This window comes from Chenopodium album, chromosome 2, assembly GCF_948465745.1.
Source record: "Chenopodium album chromosome 2, dcCheAlbu1.1, whole genome shotgun sequence".
Classification (NCBI taxonomy): Eukaryota; Viridiplantae; Streptophyta; class Magnoliopsida; order Caryophyllales; family Amaranthaceae; genus Chenopodium; species Chenopodium album.
Window position 1 is genome coordinate 38,505,546 of NC_137835.1, and position 24,521 is coordinate 38,530,066.

General features: G+C 37.9%; 1 protein-coding gene across 1 annotated transcript; it reads right to left on the reverse strand.

The window, feature by feature from the left end:
* Positions 1-7,265: 7,265 nt before the first annotated feature.
* On the reverse strand, positions 7,266-8,628 carry LOC145571766 (uncharacterized). Its single transcript, XM_081630802.1, has 4 exons — positions 8,540-8,628; positions 8,171-8,393; positions 7,800-8,094; positions 7,266-7,657 (listed from the first exon to the last, which is right to left on the reverse strand). The coding sequence occupies exons 1-4, from the start codon at positions 8,626-8,628 to the stop codon at positions 7,266-7,268; spliced, it is 999 nt and encodes a 332-aa protein (XP_081486928.1).
* Between the last annotated feature and the right edge of the window lie 15,893 nt (positions 8,629-24,521).

Below are 24,521 nucleotides of genomic sequence, written 5' to 3' on the forward strand. Positions count from 1 at the left end.
TCTATGATTGAATTGCGTTCATCTTGTCATATTATATGGGAACCCTTTCCATTATTGAGATACTATTTATTAGTTTGTGAATGATTATTTGATCTATGAGATCAAAAGGGTGAACATTATTACTTTGTTCTTGGTTTGAGGCTCGGCGCTATATACCTTAGTTCTTGACATGTTGTTAAACAGATAATGATCATGAGTTAAAAATGAGGTACAATCTTTATTACTTATTATTCTATGGTCCCCTACAGTGGGAATTGGCCCATATGTGGTCTGGTTCAAGGTGTTTCCTGGTTATTGAGAGTATTCAAGTTTTTATACTTGTTGGTTTGTTTTTCGAATTACTCATGTCCAAGGCAAGGTGTAAAACAAAGAGCATAGCACACTTATTGGTTGTGAGGTAATGAGTGAAGGATTTTATTATTATTTGAGGTTGAGTTTGACAAAGGTTATTTTCAGAGTACAATGTGTAATGTAGTTTTGTACTACATTGTTTAATTGATCTAGTAATGTTAATTATTATATTTTTCTTTGTAATCTTATATATGTGATGATTACTCAACTTTTTGCTGATGTGTGTGTTTGTTTGTTTGTTTAGTTACTTGTGTTTGCGGCCATGTCTTTTTCTTATGTTGGCCCTGCGACGATCAATTTATGAATTTGTCCTTAATGGTGAGCAGTCAAGATTGTAACAAGTTGATCCAGTGATGATCGTAGCTAAAGGAGCTCATGTGTTTCGATTAGTTTATTATAACAAGTTTGTAAAGTTGTATAAATAGCTCACCTAGATTTATTGAGTTGTAACGTTGGGATTTTGTAAGCCTTAACACTTGAAAGATTGTTGAGTGTGGCGGTTATGCCTTCGATTTAGGTGTATGCTTTCGCAATTTTATTTAAAGGTTGTCTATTTTTCCTTTATTTATTGTTTATTATTAGTTATTATTCATTATATTAATGGAGAATAATGTTAATTGCCACCTCAGTTGAATACCCCGCATCAAGCCTTTCCATGTTCTAATATAAACCAATCATTTAAAGTACATGTGTGCTGACTGGCTCTTCTTTCTTGGGCTTGCTCTTAAGGATCTGCCTGTGGATTTTGAACTTTTCAGTTCGGGCCTGCTCTATAAACATATTTTGAAGTTCATGAATGATCTCAAAAGTTGTCTCCTTCTCAATGAAAGTCTTTTGAAGTTCGGGAGACATAGCGGCCAACATGATACATTTGATATCCCGATTGAAAGTTTGCCATCAATTCAGGGCAGTTGAGATACTTGTTTGTTGGGATTCTCGGGCATTTCCTCATAGGACGTATTCTTTTTGCCCTTGCGTGAGAACTATACGCAAGTTTCTTTGCCAATCAAGAAAAATTGGCCCACTTAGTTTCTCCTTGCCAAGAATAGAGCGTAACGAGAATTGGTTGTTTGAGTTATTCGCATACATGTTTCTACAATTGAAAGACTTTTTAATGAAAAGCCATTCATAAAACTAAATAAGATTGAATTAATGCAAATATTTCAAACTTATTTAAACGTCTTATTCACACATTTTATATTTTCCCTATTTGGTTAGAATAAGGAGATTCCAAGATCCAAAGAATCAATGAGTGATTAAGCATGCTTTGGCTTGTCTTAACCCTTATTACTCTAAGGTAAGCAACTCTTTTCTAATGGCTCCAAGCCACTCTTGGTTTGATAAATCATCGCATCTAATGCTCTCATGACAATTTATCTATTTTCCCACGACATGTTAGGACTCCATCACTCATATCGTTGAGTCTAACCAAAACTAACAAGCATATATGATATGCCTTATGTTCCTAGGAAAGTATTCACGCCTCGCTTTGGCGTAGTCCATCACTATTCTCATTAGTTTATTAAGTGTTGTTTTGGTACAACAAGTTTTACTCAATATTTTAGGGACCTAGGGTTTCTATGTTGGTTGCTTTAAGTGAACTTAATTAATCATCGAACAATTTCAAAATCCTAAACATGCATCTAACATATCATTTATATATATGAGCGTAAATATATATATTGAAAATATAAGTAAATGATGCATTTGTTAACTAGCATGACCCCTTGAGTCTTTAACTCTTCAAGGGTCTTCTCTTACAAGTTTATGACTTCGTCTTCCAAGACACTCCGTCTTCAAGACATAACTAAAACTATGTAACTACTAGCATCTACGATTAGGATTAGTATATATATTAAGGTACAAAAATACGCAACGGTTCACTTAACGTATTTAGATTTACAAAAATACATGACAGAACGATGTTTGTATTTTCTATCATAATCGGGCCCCACTTGTTGCCATTTCATAAAACATGTGAGAGAATATACATTCTATTCATCCATTCACTATATGTGAATGGCCCGAGCATTTTACAACGAAAAACAAGTATAAATGCATCAACACGCATGAACTAGTAACTAACTTAGGTTGTTAATCCGATTAACGCGCCTAATTTAAAATAGTCAAAGTTTTTAACCGATTATGTTATTATGCGCAATTAAAATAGCTCAAATAAATAATGAAGCTCCCACTAAATTACGTATCCAACTTAATCAATCCGATTAATTAAGCCGATAAACCCAAAATTTAGGCAAATTTAAAATTGCAAGTGCCGCTCAAAACCGAGGCCTAGGCTCAAAAAATTTATTAAACTAAATAAACATAAATAAAATAATTAAATCGACAAAAAATAAAATGTAATATAGCCCTAAGATCCCAAGTACCTAGCATCATGCCTTTCGGCGTGGTGTGCTAGGCACTGAGGGGCATGGGTGCCTTGTGAGGGCTTGTGCGCACTGCAATGGCCCGAGCCAAGCGTCACCCCGTAGCCTATAGCATCGCACTAAGCATTATTCTTCCTACAAGGCGTGCTTGCGTCGGTATGGCCATGAATGCCACTCGGTCTTGTTGTTGTGTACATCACTTGCTGCCTCCCATCAGCACAACGCACACACATGCACACCTAGACCGTACCAATCTGCTGCCTCGCACAACTTACTTGTGAACCACACACAAATGAGGCATCAACAAGCACCTTTCGGCAGCTACATGTGGGTTGCACAAGCAGCCCGAGTGGTCGAAGGTACGCACGTGGCTATTGTGCCTCATTTTACATGCTCATGCCTCGAAAATATTTTAGATTTTTGTGTGATGTTTCTAATCAATTCTAAATTAATTTTAGAATTTATATGTTTGAGCAAAATGAAAATTAAAACAATTCCAACTAAATAAACTTCATATAAATGCACAAACCAAATTAATCCAAGAACTATACTTTAAATAAAATTTTGTTCAACTTGATGCTACAAAATGAAGGGCTATTCTCAATATTAATTTAACCAACATAAATTAATCATGTGATTTGAAAAATTTATGGGAGTAGGAATAATGAACATAAATATTCAATGAAATATTCCAACTTTAACTTGTGAATATTTGAAAAATCACATCTTCCAATGTGAAGATTAATTAAAATGTAATTATAAGTTTGAAAATTTATGATTCTAATTAACTTAATAATTGATTAAATCAATAAAGTTCAATAAACAATCATGGAATTTAGCAACACAAAGTTCCAACCAACTAAAATAATTAAAGGTTAGATCTTTAGTACTTAAGAACCTCAAAACACAAACTTTTCACAGTTAAAGCAATTTATTTGCAATCATGTGAAAAATTAATCAAACCATTAAGCACTAATTACTACATAGTACTCATGCTCATTAGTGGTCTAAAATTGAAGAAGCTTAAAGGAAAAAACCAAACACATAATCACAATTAATATGCCATAAAGATTCAAGGTTTAAAAGATTTAAAAAATTTCATAAAAAAAAAAGATCCCTCAAAACAGGCATTTTTGGGAAGAATTCGATTTTTTCACAGTCCAAAATGGGTTTAAATTTTCCAGAGCGTCATTTCCACCCAAAATTTCCTAATCTTTGGTAAAACTCTGTGTTTGGGAACCAAAATTCTAATTAAAGCGCGATTAAAATTTAAAAAATCGAGCTACTAATCTGATTAGCAAAAAAAACCATAAATTAAATCCATTTTAACACCTTGTAAATATGAGTTATAAAAATAAATGAGCAAGGCTCCGATATCACTGTTGGGTTTCAAAAAGTCCGACTTTCCGCGGAAACAAAACCCAACCCCAAGACTCGCTCACAATTAATATAACTAATAAGCATAATTAAAAGGACAAGGAGAAAGACAATACTACCCTTGGCATGTGCTTTTCTCCTTTTAATGAGCTATTAAAACGAAAGCTTTGAATCTCGCAAGTGCGTAGAGCTCTAACGAAAATCCACCCCAAACACGACCTGTCCGGCCCTTACTCGGAGTTTAGCTGAGCTAGACTAAATATAAGACTATCGAGATTTTTTAAAAACTTAATGGTTTTCTCACTTTTTCGAGATGCCTTATTGAGTCCAACTCAAGTGTGTTTCTCAAATCCCAACACTTTGGTATTAATAGAGAATTCTCATTTACATTCTTCTCTCCCATCAACGTAGGAGAGTTGGTAAAAATGTGTTATCCATTTTTTTTTTAAATTTAAAATAAAAACAAAAAGTAATGCATCAATTAATAAACAAGTGTGAAGTAAGGAGGAAAACAGTAGGTGAGTACCATAAGGGGGGGGGGGGGAACAAGCCATGATCCCCAAGCCTCCCCAACCGGCTCCCTCACATGATGCCACGTGACACCTAGCCTTGGGCACCAAGGCGCACCTAGCTAGCGGCCTGGTGCTTGGATGGCACTGCCATGGGGTTGCGGGTACGACTCAATAGTTTTGCGCCAGCTGGTACATCACATAGCCCGCACGCATTACGTGCTTACAATGTTGTTCTTCTCACGCTTGGCTAGGCCTAGCACTCCGCATATACGCACGCAAGGCCCATTACGCAATGCGATTGGCCCACTGCGATGATGCGGGCTGGCTGATAGCTACGCCTAGTATGTGCACTTGGCTACGGTAGCCAAGCCTTGCACGCTAGGCTCGCTTGGTTATACTAGGCATGTTGAGCTTGCGGACGAGCCTTGTCTTGCAGAAATGGTTTGGCTATCCATGTTAGACACCCTAGGAATCGATTGGCTAAGCCAATACGATGCTAGGTTTCTCGAGCACTAACCTATCAATTAATTGATTTTTACCGTCTCATCATTTCATTGATTCGAATCTACTTGCGATACACGGTCTCGATGCTCTTAGCTCAATATCCGATGTCTGTGATCTTAGTCCTCGAATGACTCATAAAATCCTTTCGTATTAATTCGTCGTGATGGATCATTAGTTTGCTTGGGTGTGACCAAAGGGTTCAGTCAAGACTAAGCTATAACATTAATTATACATTAATATTACTGTTTAGAAGCGACATCAAACTAGGTATTCCAATTACTTAACCTCCTTGAATAATTAGATTTCTTGTAATTCCTAACCCTCTATCAGAATAATACACTTGTTTGAAGGACACCATTTATATCACACGTTCCATTCTATTCACAACTGTAGACACCTGATTGTGTCCCCCAAAAAAATCAAATCCATTGATGATTACCTTTCAAGTCATTGATATTGGGCAAGGTGAAATGTTGAAAAGTCTCGTTAATTCCCCTATTTTCTAAAATGTTGTAATTAAAATAATTAATTTTGAATTTTTAAAATCATTCATTTCGTGTCCTATTTATGAAAAATTTCCAGTATGTTTTATATTGGTCCATAGTATGGGTCTAATAATTGTGTAGCAGTATAGGGCTTAAACCTTTACATCAATATATTATAAGCCCAATTCCGAGTTATAACAAAGATGTTATGGTAAAAATACTAAACTATGCCTAAACCGAGCTTTATATGTGGCCCAATGATCATGTGGAGGGTCCATTAATCTTAATTATATGGGAAATTCTCAGGGTAAAATCCAATTTATGTTTTTTTCTCTTTGGTAAAGGGCTTAAAAAGATTTTATCAACAATAATTAACATTTAATTAAACTAAGCTAATGGTGACATAATTGATAATTTAATTCATTTTAAAAGACTAACTATGGATAATCTTGGTTAAATGGTCATGTTTTACACTAATACCCTTACATAAGGGATTGACTTCCCAATTTCCTCCCAATTTTCCCTCCTTTTGATTTCCCCCTTTTTAAAACCCTAATTCCCTCCCTGTTTCATCTTCAACCTCTGAATTTCGCCATTCACTCTCTCTCTATTTTCATGGCTAGGTCTGGTTCTTCGTCTGTATCAATGCGGCTTATCACTATGGAAGACAAGATTGCTTGGGTGAAGCACGTTTCCTGCAATTGTGCTCCGCCTAAAGTGGCTGCTGTGAAGATTTCTGAAACCACGAAAAATCCAAGAAGGCTATTCTTTAAATGCAGGGCTTACAATTATTTTGCTTGGCTAGGGAAGAGGATATTGTCAGGGTTGGCGAGGAATTGGAAGTTGAACAAGGTCCAAATGCAGATATGAAGGATAAAGTAGTCGAATTAGCAAATTTTATCAAAGTTGTTGTTAAAATGGCACTCATTCTGTATTTTGTGTTGTTGTTTGTTGTTAGTAAGAATTATTAAGTGATGTTTGTATTTGGCTTTATGGCTTATGAATGTAAGTAATGATCTTTGAAGATGAATAAAATTACAAAATTTTTATGAAATCCTTTCAATTGCTGCTGCCATAAATTACATTACTTAGTCAAGTTCACATAATATTATCCAACAAAAAACCTCATGACATATATAAATTAGGATTGAAAAATTGTCTAAGCACATTCACATCATGTCAGAAAAGGCTTGTTCAAATAACACTAATTAAGTTCCAAAAGACTTGTCTTGATAACACTAAATTCACATCATTGTTTAATTTCTACTGTTATGAGCTAGTAACACTAAATAAGTTCCAAAATACTATTGTTTTGATGATAGATCAAGTTGGTTGGGAGGCAGAAACACCCTTCCTGGCCCTCTTAGAAGTTCTTGTTGGTTGTGATGTAGAAGTAAGTGTAGTTGGGTCAGGTTGAGACATTGAAACACCTTTCTTGGGCTTAGTCTTCTGCTGCTCTGCTACCATGCTTGCTTTCTCTTTACCAGTTAATCCTCCTTGGCATGTGACCTTGTTATTACCAAAGTTGCTACACTTGCTGCATCTAATAGTCTTAGATCTCTTCCCTTTTGCTTGCTCACCTTCCTCCCTCCTTCTATTTCTTGCTGGCCTCTTAATTCTCTTTTCATAGGTGGGGGCTAAATGTGTGGTTAGGTGTTATCTGGCCACTGTTCTACATCAGGGATGGCCTTAATATTGTTCTTGTAAGTGAGCTTGTATCTCCTAACTGAGTACCATTCACTCACATACTTGTGAGGATCATCATTGGAGTGATAAATGGCCCTCATTGCATGTTTACATGGCAAACCAGATATTTTCCATGCATTACAAGCATAAGTCTTCTCCCTTAAGTTCACTAGAAGAACAGATTTCCCATCTAATACCTCAAACTCACCATCTCCAGACAGCAAGCATTTGCAAGATCTAGACTCTTTGCTAATAATCTGAAGTCTCTTGATGATATTTGGATAGAGATCATCTCTCCAGCTCTCACATTGTTCCTTTCTTGTTGCCATTCTAACCATTGTAAGTCTTATAACACCTGCATCATAAAAGAACCATACATGTTAACAGTGTACTAATGTGTGTACATGATAACAATTAGCATCTTAAGTGAAGGACATTACCTTAAAGCAACGTAAGCACAGGTCTGCATCTATCGATTCCCAATGTGGCATTGAAACTTTCTACAAAATTAGACTTATTCACATCAGACTTGATAGCAGGGTTGAAGGTATGCTTGGACCAGACAGATTGTGGACCTAATTTTGACAGCCATTCCAAAGCTAAAGGATTAGCTTTTTTCAGAGCTTCCATTTTCATTCTTAATGTGAAAGGGTTATAAGCTCTAGCTGCCTTCCAGAACAGTTGGAACATAAGCATGCTTGGGAACTGAGGTTTAAAGTTCTTCACAAGATGCTTGTAGTAATATCTCCTTCCCACTTCAGGCCACAGCTTAGTGATTGCCACATCAATACCCTTTACAAACAATTATTAGTTTGTGAAACTTATCAAAATAGTTAAAAAATAAAAAAAAAAAGCTGTAAAAGGTTACCTTTTTTCTATCATACATGATACACCACTCATCACCTCTGCCATTGTCCTTCAATGCATTCTTTAAGTTCCATATGAAGAATTTCCAGGTCTCATTGTTCTCCCCTCTTACAATACCCCAGGCCACTAGAAAAATTTCATTATTGGCATCCAATGCCACAACTGACAGTAAGCAACCCCCACAATTCCCTTTTAGGTGGGCTCCATCAACACCTATTAGGCTTCTGCAACCATACCCATCTAGAGCAGCTTTGAAGCAAATAAAATACTATGTATACCAAATGCTAAAGGGCTCTCTGGGTGATTTGGAGGATTCCAAACAGGGTGAGCTATTGAGTCTGGGTTCAAGCTTTTAAGTACATAACAATACCTAGGAAACAGGGTGTATGACTCAGCATGACCTCCATGAATTTCATTCAAAGTCTTAGTTCTTACCCTATAAATGGAAGACAGTGCCATTTCCTCCCCATATATTTGCCATAACAAATGATACAATGACTTAGCAGGAATGTCATTTTTTGCCCTAATATCATCAAGAAGAACCCTTTTTTTCCCACTTCACATTCACCATGTTGTTCCTGGAGCCTAATCCATGACATGTGTGTTTAGAGTTCTAAATTAGCTTGATTGCCCAAGTAATACTATCAGGCAGAACTGAACCATGCAATCTCCATTCACAATGAGCATCTTAGCAACCACTGGGTACCTATTGTTGCTTGCATAATCCATAATTACTGCAAAACCACATTGAATGCAGTTGTCTCTAACAAGATGTTGTTTGTCAGTGAAGAGTTGCCACTCTTTCAGAACAATTCTCCCAAAACCTTCTTCTTTGAATACTTCTCCATTATTGTACAACTTTGCTAAGTAGTTTTCCTCATCTTTGTCACACTCAAACAATTGTTCCTTAAAAAGATCCTATGAATCTTCAATCTTTGGACCATATTCATCTTCAGATAATTGCTCGTTTATGTCCACACTCTCAACTGTATCACCATCACTGTCATATGGCTCATAGGCCCCATCTTCTTGCTCACCAGCTTCATCAGCATCCTGCTCATCATGTAAAGACAAGCTCTTACTCCCATTTAATCCAACTGACACACTTAAGACCCTACATCCTACCCCAGATTGAATATGTTGGTCACTGTCACCTCCACTTGTACTCGAGCTTATTACAACGTCGTTCCTCTTTGCTGTAGTCCTAGGCACTGTTTGCCTCCTAAAGAAGACTGACCCCATGTCTAATTTTGAAGAATTTGATGTCTTTCCAACTTCATGCTCCGAAACATTTACCTTAGGAGGTACAACAGACTGGGTTGATGGTTGAGGTTGAGTTTGTTGGTTGCTAAATTGAGGTAGGTGGTCTAATTCAATCTTAGAGGTAGGAATTTGTACAGAAATAAGTTGTTCAGGATGCCATGGGGTTGGGGAAATACTAAACCAATTTTCTAAAGCATTCCCTCTCCCTCTACCTCTTCCAGTTCCCCTCTCTCTCCCTTTTGGCATCCCTACAATATCAGCATGCTCTCCAACCTCCCTCTCCCTGTTCCCCTCCCTCAACCACACCTCTCCCTCTCCCTCTCCTAGATCCCATCCCTCTACCTCTTGACTTCCCCCAATCTCTCCCCCTTCCTCTCCCTCTCCCAGTCAACTCTTGCTCAGCAATAACATATGACCATGTTGCAACTATGTGTGTGGGGGGGGGGGGGGGTAAAGAGAACTCAATTTCAGGGCCATTACTTGGGGATGTATCCCTACTAATATTCTTAACATGTCTCTCAAATTCTTCCTGACTAACAACCTCAGCTTCAACAAGTGGACCTTTATTCAGCCTAGGTGTGAGTTTATGTTTCTTACTATTCTCAGAGACAAGACTCTCAGTTACACCAGCTTGTTCTTTACCTAACATCAAAGACCTAGTAGCTGCCACCACCTCAGTGTCCTTCAAACCATTCCCAATCCATATATATATCTCCTTCTTGTCAGGTAAATTAGCAAACATATTCATTAAAGCTGCATCACTCTTTAATTCAACATGCTTCATCTTAAAAATCATATCTAAAAGTGGGGTTCTGGGGTGTTTCTATATTCAATTCTTTTGCCTTTTCCCAATATTCAACAATTAGGTAAATCATATTTGCTATATCAGTATCATCAACTATAATGGTAACATTTTTACCTCCATACTGTAATTGCAACACAATTTTATCATCCATTATGCAACAATTACACAAACAAATCAACATTAACATAATAACCCACATAAACACAACGCTATAGTGCGGAAAAAAAAAGAGCATAAATATGAGGCTAGAGTACGAAAAAACTCACAGATCTTGCTATATTCAACGTAAATAACGTCCAATTCTCCAGAAATTGATGAAAAAAATTATCTTTGATGGCCAATGTAACAATTTTCGAGCAAAATCAACAAAATTCAGCAACACTTCTTCGCAATTTTTGGTCTCACATGAAGAACTAATTTCATGAAAATGGTAATGGAAGTTTAAAAGCCCTTGATTCTTAAACTCTGATTAGACACATTTGGTTGGGGAGGGAAATTAATAAGGGAATTTATGTCATTTCTTGTTCAATTTTTATTAAAATAGCTAAACCATGGTTAATATATTAATCAATGACATAACTCATGTAACGATTAGCTTAGTTTAATTAATTGTTGATTACTGTTGATAAAATCTTTTTAAGCCCTTTACAAAAGAGAAAAAAATAAATAAATTAGATGTTACCATTGAGAATTTCCCTAATTATATTCCAAAACCAATAAGGATTGATTAGAAGCTTCTATAAGGTTCTAAAAGATCTTAATTATCCTTTTTGAAAAGAAAAGATTAAAGAGTATGAAATTGAATAAAACTTCTCTTTTTGAAAGTCCTAATTCCATTCGAATTAAAAGACATTCGAAGATATTTAGATATTTTTTTTGCCTCATAATTATTATCCAAATCGTATATGGTATGATAGCCCCTGAAATTATCTTTCCAATGATATATAATAAACTTAATTTCGAGCTATAACGAAAAAGATTGGAAAGAAATACGAAACTCTATCCAAAATTGACACCCTTCCCATATTTGTGCCATATCTTTTATTTTAAAATAGATATTTATCTGATTATAATTGGGTTGGAAATTAAAATTCAAGAGCTTTCCAACGACATATTATTGCCTTCCACTATTTATGATAAAACTTGATTTTTTGAAACTCTAATTCTATTTAAATTGAAAGACGTTCAAAGATGGTCAGACATTATTTTCTTGCCTCATAATATTTATCAAAATATTTTATGGTTAGATATCCCCTTGAAATATCTTTCCAATGATATATTATAACAATCATTCCGAGCTATAACAAAAAAGATATTAAAGAAATACAAAACTCTATCCAAAACTGATACCCTTCTGTTTAGGGTAAAAATACCCTGGACATGTGGACCAATCAGAGAGGTCTACGTGTCACGTTTGGACAGGTCATCATAGACCACTCGCCAGCTTACACGTGGTAGCCTAGATAAATCAACAGAATTGCGGCCAATAAGGCCGAATTCCTGCGAAAGCCACAATCGTAGCGCAGCCCACCAAACCTAGGTCAGAGTTACCTAGGGAGGGGCACTTTTCCAAAATGACCCTATAAATAGGGAGACATTTCCCCATTTTGGGAACACTCAATCATTTATTTCACCCACTTTCTCTCTCATTAGAGAACACTTGATCTCGAAATCCGAGAAGATCCCACCTAAATTTTCGCACCTTTTTCTCTTATTCAAGTTCTAACTTGAACTTCGGAGGTGGATTTCCAACCACCAGGAGTCTCCATTGTTTTAGCAAGTACAACTCGAGCCGAACCAATCATCGAGCCATAACTCTCCCAAGGGATAAAAACACCCAAAGCATTTTGCGCCGTCTGTGGGGAGAGTACCTCAAGGATGGTTTAAGATTCTGTACCATCTCTTAACCACCCGCTTAATCAGCCGGAGGTCTTTACTGACCATGAGGAGGATGATCCTCGGGTTGAAACCTACATAGCCAAGGGTGGCTATCTGATTACTAAGCACATTCGTCCCAAAGACACTTTGGAGCGAGGTGCAAGCTAGGTGGGTACAAGCAGGCCTCTGGCCAGCCAGAAGGGGAAACCCACACGGTGAGCGGATCCGGCCCAGTCACCCGGGACGAACTCATGAAATTCATGACTAGTTTCATGGGTGAAATTAAGGATCTCATCACCAAAAGTAGGGTTGGCCCAAGTAAGGGTCAGTCGGCAAGGACGACTCTTCCGGAGAGGAGAAAGCCAGTCAGGGAGAGGCAGCCGGCTCCGCCTCCAAAGGACAAGGCTGCCGGAACACTTGACTGGTCCAAAATTATTCTATCCCAAAAGAATACAAGAAACCCCCGTCGGGGTGAACAACTAGTAGGAAAAAAAAATCTATTCATGACGCCCGAGAAATCATCATAAAAGGAATGGTGTCCTTCGACCAAGTGTACTATTCCGTTAGTGGGTTAAGAATTATTAGAAAGCTAATATATTCAGTAAAGTCAAGTGATCTGAATGCCTAGGTGGTGGCCGCTTCCGATCAGTAATATTAATGCATAATTAATATTACAGCTTAATCTTGACTGAACCCTTCGGGTCACACCCTAAGCAATAAACGACCGACTTGACGAATTAATTCGGAAGAAATTAATTCGTCGCCCGAGTATTAAATATTTAGACGTCAGAAATTCAAGCTTAGAGCGTCAAAACCGAGTGTCGGAAGTTGAGTAAAAAATGTTAAATGACGAGAAGCGAAAATAATAATAAATCGACAATATTTCCCAAAATACCCCTAGCATCGGAATGCCCTGAGCATCTGAGTGCTAGGGGCATAATGTGCTAAGCATAGGTGGCTAGCATGTGCACCAAGCCAAGCCTAGGCTGGCTGGGGCATGCTAGCGCACCAACGCTTGCAGCCAAGGGCAGCCACGAACGCAAGCAACAACAGCAGCCCGCACAAGTTGTGCGTGGCTTGCTGTACGCAAGCAGCAGCAGCCCGCACAAGGTGTGCGTGGCTTGCTAGCTGTGAGCAGCAGCAGACCGCATCAACTAAGGTGCGGGTGGGCCGTGAGAACAAAGGGAAGCAAGTAAAGGGAGGGTTTAAAGGTGAGGGACATGTTTCACAAGGAGAGTATGGAGTGGGGAGCAAGTATGGCCCCATACTCTCCAAGTGGTCCTCACTTCCCTTTACGCATGATGGTGACACTTGTAGATTTATTATTAGTTTGCCTATTTATTTTAATTTAGCTTTAAAATCAATTGTTGAATTTCATGACTCCCACATTGATGGGATAGAAATTCCCACTCTCCCTCTTGCCTATAAATACCCATCTTGGGTTTTTGGGATGAGTGCTTTAGTAGGAGTTCAATAGAGCATTGCATTAGTAAAAACTCTTAAATAAACTCATATAATACTCGGGTTTTTGTCGGACCTCGCTAACCTCGAGGTAACGGACCTAAAAGTCGCTAGTAGTTTTTGTGGGTGGATTTCCGTAGGAGGCTTGCGTATTTTCGGAGCTTAAGCTTTCAAGTAATAGCCCGACTTTGAGGGCGAAGCACGCTTCAAAGGTAAATTCCGATTTTATCCTTTTATGTTTATTTGTTATGCTTTATGGTTTTATTAATTGCGAGTGGTTCTTTGGGTCGGCGTTGTTTCCGCGGTGAGTCAGACTTACTAAACCCCAACAGCGGTATCAGAGCCTCGCTCGTATTTTTAAAATCATAATATATTTCAAGGTGTTTTTATGGCTTAATTTTTCTGGTTTTGAGTTGCTAATTAGATTAGTAGCTCGTTTTATTTATTTTAACATCGTATTAAAGCTATCACCAGCCCCATATTTCGACCCAAAAATAGTGAATTTTGGGTGGAAAGGCGTTCTGGAAATGGTTTTACCCTTCTAGGGCTCGATTAATAGCCAAAAAAACGACTAGAAATGCATTCGAGGGATTTTCCGTTTTGACGAAAAATTTGAAGCCTTTCTAACCTTGAAAATTAATTGCATATTTATGGTGGTTATGTAATTGGTTCAATACATATTTTATATGCAATTTTAAACCTCTTTAGGCATGGTTACTTGGTGGTAATTTGTGCTTGAAATCTTGGTTTTATTTTTCACATAATTGCAAAGTAATTGATTAAGTGTGAAATTGTTGTTCTTTGAGGCTTCTAAGTACTAAAGATTCAATATTTAATTATGTTAAGTGGTTTAAACTTTGAGTTACTAAATTCCATGAATTTTTGTTGAAATTTATTGATTTAATCATTTTTGAGTTGATTGTAATCATAAAGTTTGAAACTTTGTGATAGAAATTTGTTTATCTTCATATTAGAACATATAATTTTTCAAGGATTCACAAATGTTAGTAGTTGGATTTTTCATTTGAACATTAAAGTTCATGTTTTTCGAACTCCCTCTTACTTCAAATTGCCCTTTCTCATTTTGTTGCACCAAGTTAAACTAATTTAATAAAAGAATGGTTCTTGTAAATTAATTTGGTTAACTGCACTTGAATGAATTAATTAAGTTGGCCTTGTTTTATTTTCATTTATTTTGATCAAAATATTGATTCTAAAATTAATTTAGAATTGATTAGAAATGTCACAGAAAATTGGGAATTAATCCCGAGGCACAAGCACGCAAACCAAGGCACAATAGCCATGAGCATCCCTCGGTCAAATGGGTTGCTCGCACAGCCCGCGTGTGGCTGCCGAGGAATGATGGCTGCTGCGCTTGGTGCGTGTGGTGTTAGGTGTGTGCGAGGAGCTATGTGTTGACTTGGTGCGTGAGGGGCATGCGAGAAGATGCTAGGCGTAGTAGCAGTGCTAGGCAACTGCAGCTAGACGCGCATCGAGTGCGCGCTGCCAGGCAGTGCCCAGCAGCATCTCGGCACGCAAGGCCAAGGCTGCTAGGCAAGCGCCCAGCACTTGTGTGCGTTTGAGTGCTAGCCTTGGGAAGTCGATGCATTTTTTTCTCGGTTTTAATTTTGCTTTTTGGCCGTTTTGTTTATTTTAGTTAATTTTGTTTATTTTAATTAGAATTTTGGAGGCTAGGCCTAGGTTTTTAGCGGCATTGGCAAAATTTGTTTTGACAAGTTTGGATTCTACTTGCTTAATTAATTGGATTAATTAAGATGGATGCGGAATTTAGTCAGAGCTTCTATCATTAATTACGTCAATTACATAATCGGTTAAACAACTTTGACTAGTTTTAATTAGGCGTGTTAATTGGATTAACCACCTTGATTAGTTACTAGTTCTTGCGTGTTTATGCATTGTTTCTTTTTTATCGTTGTAAAATACATGGGCCATTTACAGATAGTGAATGGATGAATGGAATGTATATACTCTCACAGGTTTTATGAAATAACAACTAGTGGAACCCGATTAGGATAGAAAATACGGACTGCGATCCGTGATTTATTTTTGTAAATCTAAATACGGTCTGCGTACCGTTGAGTATTTTTGTACCTTAATATTTATATTACTCCTAATCGTAGATACTAGTAGTTGCATTTAATTATGGTTAAGTCTTAAAGATGGAGGTTCTTGGAAGACGTAGCCACGAAGTTGCAAATGAAGACCTTTTGAAGATTTGAAGATCTCAAGGGGTCATGCTAGTTGCCAAATGAATCTATATTTATGTTTTCAATAAATATATATGTTTATGTATATGAATTATATGTTAGATGCATGTTTAGGATTTCGAATGTTGTGATGATTAATTAAGTTCACTTAAATCAACCAACATAGAAACCCTAGGTCCCTAAATATTGAGTAAAACTTGTCATTCCAAAACAACACTTACCAACCGAACGAGGGTAGTGGTGGGCTACGCCAAAGCGAGGCATCATTACTTCTCCAAGGAACGTAAGGCATACCGGGTATGTAAGTTGGTTTTGGTTGTTTTAGACACCCAAATGTGTCTCCACAAAACCAAACCCGGTGATGAGTACCTTTCGCGTCGAATCATAATCGAATGAAGCAAAAGTGTGGAAAGTTTAGTGTGTTGCGGATAGTTTTAATTTCTTTTCTCTTCTCTCTATTTTTGAAAACTTATTTTAAGAGAACAGCCAATCCAGTTTGGTTGGTCCTTGATATGGGTCAAATAGTAGTGTAGTTGGATGGGGCTTGACAAGAGCTTTCCAACGATATATTATGAGCCCAATTCCGATGAATATTAAGGAAGTTATGGCCAAATTACTAAAATGGGCCCGGTTTGAGCCTTATATGCGGCCCAATGATATAGGGGAGGGCCTAATATGATTTATCATTCCTAATACAATTAGCAATGGTTTTAGTCTTCTAAATTCTTCTAGAAGGTTCTTTTCATTCCTTATTTAATTAGCATTGATAAATTGACTTTTGTTGACTTTCAGAGTTTTAATTAAAATCAAAGAACATTTTTGAGGAAAGATACGATTTTATCCTCTGGTACGGCAAAATTTATCTGATTTTAGAAAACGCGTCAAAAACAGGGTTAGCGGCTGACGCCAGGCATTGGCGCCTGGCGCTAGCATTGGCGCCTGGCGCTAAGTTTGGCGCCAGCTCTGTTTCACGTGCGCCAATGCTCTGTTTTGATATTTTATCTTTCTGGCTTATTTTCTCTATAAATAACGTATTAAAAACTACGTTTTCATTCATCAACGACCAATCCTTATCCAAATTTGGCCTATATGGCTAAAACCATGCCTATTTTCTAACTTTTCAAGCAAATGGACTCGTTCTTTCTTCTAACATTCCAATATCATGTCTAGGATCTTGCTATTTTTATTATGCTTTAACATGATTTATAATTATTTTCATAATTCTTTTGATTTTGATTATAATTTTATTATTGCTATAATTATTATTATTATGATTAATATGATTATTATTATGATGATTATTTTAATTATAATTTGTTATTATGATTATTATAATGATTATTTTGATTATAATTTTATGATTATGATTTATTATGTTGCTTGATATTTATTATTGTTGCTTAATCACGCCTTTTGTGCATGTTTAAATGGAATTTGATATTTGTAATCACGCTTAATAAGATAATTAATAATCTTGTTAGGGTTAATTTGATTATGATTTCAAGTGATCGCCAATAATAGTTTATTTGTGCATTAAATTCAACCAACATAGATAAACTGGTTTAGGGTTAATCCCATTGATTGCATGTTAGTCAGAAAGCGCACATGAATACGATCAGAATAAAGTAGAGGCCTATTATTAGGGAAGGTTCAATCTCTTTTAGGTTGGATTTGTACCTTCATCCCCGAACCCTTATTTGGTTCTAGACCTTATGGAGTTGACGATCTCTTGGATCGTTAAGGGGTATAATCTTCACCCTGTGAACGGTTTACAAGTTCCTTAAACTTGTTGGCGACTCTTTTGCTCTATCTTCTTCCCTTTTGGACGCCACCGTACTTAAGTTTATGATCACAGTGGGGTTCAAGCTAAGGGGATTAACGCTTGAAAATATTCCCCACAGTTTTTGGCGACTCCACTGGGGAGGATTTCTATTTTAATTCCTGAATTTGTTTCGGCAATGATTTAGAATGAGTGGATAAGACTCGAAACTTTCTAAGTATTTCATGTGCGTAATTTTGATTAACATTATTGTCATATGCATAAATATCTCATTGGAAAGACCATCCGTAATGAGTTAAAAACATAGGATTTTACACGAAGGAAATTTGAGAAATATCTTTCACAACTAGGACTGAAAAAACACGGCGCGAAACAGGAAAATTTTATCGAGTACAGAAAGCTACTGAGGCATGTGGGAAGTAGCGCCAATGACCAAAGCATTGACGCTAGGCATTTAACTGTAGCGCCAGACGCCAGCATTGGCGCCAGGCGCTACAGATAAAACCTGGCGCCAACTTCCCCCAATACCGAGCAAGAAATATGCGTTCTAATTTCGACCGGTTTTTCGCACTGTTTGCTCGATCCTACTTCCTGATTGAATTTTTTCTCACTTTTCTGAAACCCATATGTGTTATAAATATGGACATAACCCTCTGGGAATTCATGCTCCATCTACCTGATTGAACGCTCTGTGCAACAAAGGGTACATCCGAGATGTTGAATTCACCAAACCGTGGAAGGGAGTTTTTTCTAAAACTCGCGGTGTCGTATCCACTCGCACGGTGCATCCGGATAATTAACCATGGACCCTCTATTGACTAAACCATATCCCGAACTTTAGAGAACTAGAGCCATGGTTAGGTTGCAAACTCATTGCATCATATTGTGCCTACTTGACTAATTGTGCATTATTTGTTGTGCATATATTCTATGTTTCTCTTAACCGTTTCTTTGACTTGTGTTAAGACTAAAATAAATGAATTAAAGAACTTTGCCTAATTAATTCATTAATAAATTTGAGTAAATAAAATCTAATATTTTAATCAGAATTGACCTAGCACGACTTTAGGCATACCCTTGTTGATTAATAACAACGAAAACAGTCCCAGATTGAAGCTTCAGTATTGGCGCCAAAATCTGAGCTGTAGCGCCACCCTGTGGTGTGTGGCGCTTGGCGACATCTCTGTTGTCTGGCGCCAAGCTGCACAGAACGACGCCAGTCCTGTCGCTTGGCCGACAGTCCGGATTATTGGTCGAGTCATCACCTAGTGTCTAATTAATCAGTTTGCTAATTAATTCGGTTAATTTTCGCTGTCAATAATACTTGGTTGAGTCATTAATTGAGTCTAGACGCTAAGTCACATAGTCTAGCCACATGGTCATGACACGAGGCTTAACCTATCATCTACACTCACTAGTCTTAGCACACACTTTGAGTACACATCACTATGACCATGTCTTAGGTTCATGCATGAGTCGGTCTTTTCCGTCATTTTAGTTGGGGGGTACATTCTATTCCTAATTCTTCAATCCCTCCATCTACATCTTTTTTTTTTCCTTCACATTCTTTTCCCATCATTTTTCACTTCCTCCATCCATCGCATGTTGAATAAAGTTTGAGTCAAATGATTAACAATGAATATCCCCAAATTCCTTTTCCACAGTACTTGGTCGAGGAGAGAAGGGCGATTAATCAAGGACAACCTCTTTATTCAAGTCTCACTTTTCGATAAACCGATTCGTCAAAAGAGGAAGGCTAAAAAGATAATGGCAACTCAAGAGGAAGTCAATGAGCTTAGGAACCAATTGGTTACCGTGACTGAGACACTGAAGCTCCTCACACTCAAGATCAATGATCCCGTGAAGAAACAACAGATGGACCTCATGCAAGAGAGTCTAAGAAAGCTATCTAGCGACTATAAATTTCAGGGCATGAGTTCACAAGGGGTCTCGCTGGACAAGGAACTTCTTCCGCATAAGTTCAACGCTACTGACATCCCTAAATTCAAGGCAACAGATAACCCCTACTTCCATCTAAGAGCTTTCTAAACCATAATAAACATTAAGGGTATCGATAAGAAGGTTTTCCCCTCTCTGTTCCCACTATCTCTCGAAACCGTTTGTCAACAATGGTTCTTTTCTCTCGAGAAAGAAAAAACCTCTTCCTGGGAATCGATAGTAAACGCTTTCGTTGATAGACACAAGTGCAATATTCAAGTTGAAACCGATCATAGACAACCTGAGATGTTAAAACAAAAAGAAAACGAAGGGTTCACTTCTTTCTTCAACAAATGGAGGGAAACTTCTGCTAATATGGTCAAAACTCCCACTGAAAAGGAATCTGTGAGGATGTTTATCAAGAATCTCCAGGGAAGTATTCAAAGAACTTAAAGTACCAACACAACTTGAATACTTTCAAGGCTGTCTATAATATAGGCATTGACATTGAAGATGACATTCTGAAAGATAATAGTGCGAGAGGAAAGAAGAACGACCATCCTTCTTCTTCCTCTCCCATTAATGAAGTACAGGCCACAAACGCCTCTAAACCACAAATCCAAAGATCAAAAAGAGTGTTCACTCCACTTGGTATGAGTTATGAAACAGCTTTCGAGAAGTTACACCACAAAGGACTAGTCATGCTCATAGGGCCCATCAAATATCCAGTTCCAGAAGACAGGCCACCTAAGTGGGACCCTAATAAGCACTGCAAATATCACCAAGGAAAGGGTCACGACACTGAGGAGTGTTGGAAACGCAAAGAAGCTATTCAAGATCTGATCGATAACAATGAAACTTCCGAGGTTCTAGCCATCGAAGATGACCAAGCATCCTTCGATCCATCACTTCTTATCACACCTATAAGAGAGCTCATGATCGAGACAGCTTATATGACCTCTCTCGATGAAGTAACCATAATTGAGGAGGATGAAAGTCTTTTCTTAGATAATACCAAGGAGGACTCGTCAAGTCTAAAAGAGGACGTTAGAAATCTGCAAGATGTCATTGCCATGCTCTTGAATGTGGTATAAGGACTAGCAAATCGGGTGATGGCCATTGGACAAAATTCTCGCCAAGATTTTAATGATGAACTCAATGCTCTTAAGCCACAGGCCAAAAGGACCATTGAAGAATACACACCAATAGGAATAACTTACAATGAAGCTTTTGACTTTCTTCACGATCAAGGTCAAGACCCTCCACCTAATAAACGTTTTCCCAATTGGGAGCCAAATTCCTATTGTCGATACCATGGAGGTCGCGGTCACACTACTGAAAAGTGTCTCGCCCTCAAGGATCGTGTTCAAGACTTCATTGATTCAAGTCTCCTTCATGTTCCTCCGCGCGACAAGAAGGCCAAGATTAGTAACAATAGTAACAGTGGCTGTAAAGGGAAGAAGAACGACTATCCTTCTTCTTCCGGAAACACCTACTCTAGTAATAGTGTTGGTACTTTCGACCTTAGTGAGATCCTAGCCATGGGTAATCGAAAGCAACCGAAAAGGGAATTTACCCCTATTGGAATTAGCTACAATGATGCTTTCGATCGACTCCATGCCAAGGGAATAATTTCTCCCATTGGACCTATTCAAGATCCCCCACTTAAGAAAATATTGCCTAGTTGGAATCCAAACGAACACTGCAAGTACCACCAAGGTAGGGGTCATGCTACTTAGAGCTGTTGGAAGCTAAAGGAGGATATCCAACACATGATTGATAATAACAAGCTTCCCATACCTCCAGTTAACAAGAAGAGCGAGTGATGATAAAGGAAACAACAAAAGACAAAGAGGCGAGTTTCAACGACAAGATTTTGTGATCTCTTTTTTCTATTTCTTTTTTATTTACTCTTTCCCCAATATGTCTAGCATAGGCACCTTTTCTTTTCCCTTAGATAAATTTCTTAGATTCTTTTCCCTTTTTTTAATAAAATGAGCATTTATTTCCTTATATATGATCATCACATTGCATTGCATTTAAAAAAAAAAAAATTAAATAAAAAATTTTAAAAAAAAAGTTTTATGTCGAATTGAGCACATGGTATACCAATGATTTTGAGGAACCCCTTGTAGCCACATCATATCTCCTTTCACCTATCTAATTATACATCCTTTCTTCATAAACCACTTTGAGCCTCATCTAACGATAGACCCTTCTTTTTTTTCAACCCACATCAACCTAACCTTAGGATGGGATGGTGTGTAACTTATGAAAATTTTCAAAGAAAAAAAGCTTGAGTGATTCCAAAAGATCAAAATAGCAAAAATAAGCAAAAAAAAAATATATAAATAAGAGTGTACAAAAGGGCAAGTGTTCCAATGTCTTTGATATGAAAATATCTTTGATAAGAACACGTCTCAGATTGCGTCTCTTGGCGAGTGCTCGGTACCGTGCCTGAGAAACACGAGTGATAGACCGCATGATCGGGATCGCCCACACTTATAAAAATGAAACAGATGCTAAAGCAAAAGATAAAAGAGAGCTAAAAAAGAGTAGAAACTCAAGCACAAAAATATAAAGGTTCAAAAGCGAGGTTGCACACCTTGGGGGCTTATCTAGGGTCTTGAGCCTTTATCCCCTTCTTTTATAAACTTTAGCCTAACCAAGTTACAACCCTTAAAAGCCCTTTTTGAGGTATACATACTTGTGCGAGGTTCGGCTAGAGCTACGTTCGGCCTGATTCCTAACGGATACGTAGGAAATCTCACATCGAGGTGCGGCCGTAATAAACATGCATTCATATTTACATTCATAATTGATCATATCAAGGGATCTTCAATGCTCATCCCTATTCACTTAGAGCTAGACTTGGGGGCTTGATCCCTACATCATTAGCTTACCTAGCCTAAGAGTCACCACCATTTGACTCTTTTAAAAACAATATTTTCCCACACACTTAGCTTCCCACACACTTAGCTCTTACGGCCTAGCTTTAGTGTCAATATCACACACATCACACATACATGACCAAATATACTTTCCCTTAGGAGCCCTTTGTCATGAAATCTTAACATAATGATGAAGCATGCCTTGTCACGTCACTCATCACTCATAATTGTCATTACATCGAAGTATGAAGTACTTAGCCTCCGTGCCTAAGTTACCCAAATACTTTCATATTTGAGTCAACAATTGACATAGCCTAGGATGGATTAATCCTTGCACCTTGAGAGATAGTATCAAATGACATTTGACTAAGCTCATTCAACATGCATCTTCAAACTTTCGGTTCTTTTTCGCGTCTTTCTTTTTTGGGAGAAAGTAGGTACCCTCTACAAAAATGACGGAAAATTTTTGTTTTTTTGCATTTTCACAATCATAATACAATGCATACACGAGTCATGTACACATTGAGTCATGTCGTGTCATATCACCTTGAGTTGAGTCTAACACATGTGTCAAACTCTTTGAGTCGAGTCAACCTCGATTCAATCACAGCGAGTCAAGTTTATGCCTTGAGTCGTGTCAAGTCGATAAGTCAAGCAACATTAAAACTTAGGTCAACCCTAAGATAATTAAGCCTTAGGTCAACCATAAGATAATTAAAGAAATTGGCAAAGTTCTATAGTAAAAAATAAATACAGGTGCAGCAGAATAGGGAAGACCCTATCACAGCGTTCGGCGACAGAGTCGATTCCTGGCGCCAGAGATATTTCAGCAGCGACAGAGCTCGAAGCCTCTCGGAAAGGTGATTTCGACCTCCTACGACAATTTCGGGTTCCTTGGTACGCCAGTTAGCCCCTATAAGAAATTTGACATGATTAAGTAGTTAGTTTGATTACAATTGGAATAAGTGATTGACCTGATGAAAGATCGTCTCACTTAGCTTAAAGCGCCTAAGAATTGGCTCATCACGGAAACACCGACATACTGGTTTTAGCGGAAGCAAATTTCAAGCAGGCTTTAGCGATCGGCAAGCGTTGGTCTTCGGAATATTATCCCAACAAACATCCTATTTTCAAAAGCTCTTTTGTTCTGAGACGCGTGGACAATCCTTTTCAAGCTCTTTTGTTCAGAGACGCGTGGGCATATTATTCAAGCTCTTTTGTTCAGAGACGCGTGAACATCTCCATCAAAGGTCTTTGCTTCAGAGACGCTTGGACAATCCTTTTCAAGCTCTTTTGTTCAGAGACGCGTGAACATTTCCATCAAGCTCTTTTGCTCCAGAGACGCGTGGGCATATCATTCAAAAGCTCCTTTGTTCAGAGACGCGTGAACATTTCCTACAAGCTCTTTTGCTCAGAGACGCGTGGGCATCCTATTATCAATCTCTTCGTTCAGAGACGCATGGACACATCATTTAGAAGATCATATAAAAAAGAAGCTCTTTGTTCAGAGGCGCGTGAACATATCCAAAAAAAAGAAATGAAGCTCTTTGTTCAGAGGCGCGTGAACTTATCAAAAAGAAGCTCTTTGTTCAGAGACGAGTGAACATCGAAACCTAAGGGTGGCGTTCCCTAGGTTGTGGAGAATTGTCACAAACAACTGAGGATTGTTTCAAGGGAAGCAATCTTCGATAGTATTCCCATGGACGTGGAATATTATCATAGCGGAGGAGGATCGTTTCAGGCGAAGCAATCTTCGAATTTGGAAGCGGTTACAGGCATAGCGGTTTTCAAGCGGGATGTCATTCTCTAGCTTGTAGGAGGTCATCAAAACAACAGTAAAGCGGCTGTAAATCGGTTACTTTCATAGACGTGTGCTCGACGGTGCAAGATACAAGTTTCTTAACTCTTTTATCTGTTTAACTAACTCTAGTGTGCAGGTATCGGCGTTACAAGAGTGGTTTAGGATCGCAGAACGTTCTGAATCATTCTTCGTCCCTATCGATACATTGACTTTTGTTTTCGGAAACTTGAGTTTCTCGAAACTCAGTCAAAGTGGGGGCTTCTGTAAACACCCAAATGTGTCTCCCCAAAACCAAACCCAGTGATAA

What these genes read in the sequence shown, in the direction of transcription:
- LOC145571766 (XM_081630802.1), bottom strand. Translation starts at nt 8,628, where the DNA reads ATGGCACTGTCTTCCATTTATAGGGTAAGAACTAAGACTTTGAATGAA. An exon ending in TCATACACCCTGTTTCCTAG is followed by an intron (nt 8,394 to 8,539) that starts GTATTGTTATGT and finishes GTATGGTTGCAG; the next exon opens with AAGCCTAATAGGTGTTGATG. An exon ending in TAAGTCTAATTTTGTAGAAA is followed by an intron (nt 7,658 to 7,799) that starts GTTTCAATGCCA and finishes TTTATGATGCAG; the next exon opens with GTGTTATAAGACTTACAATG.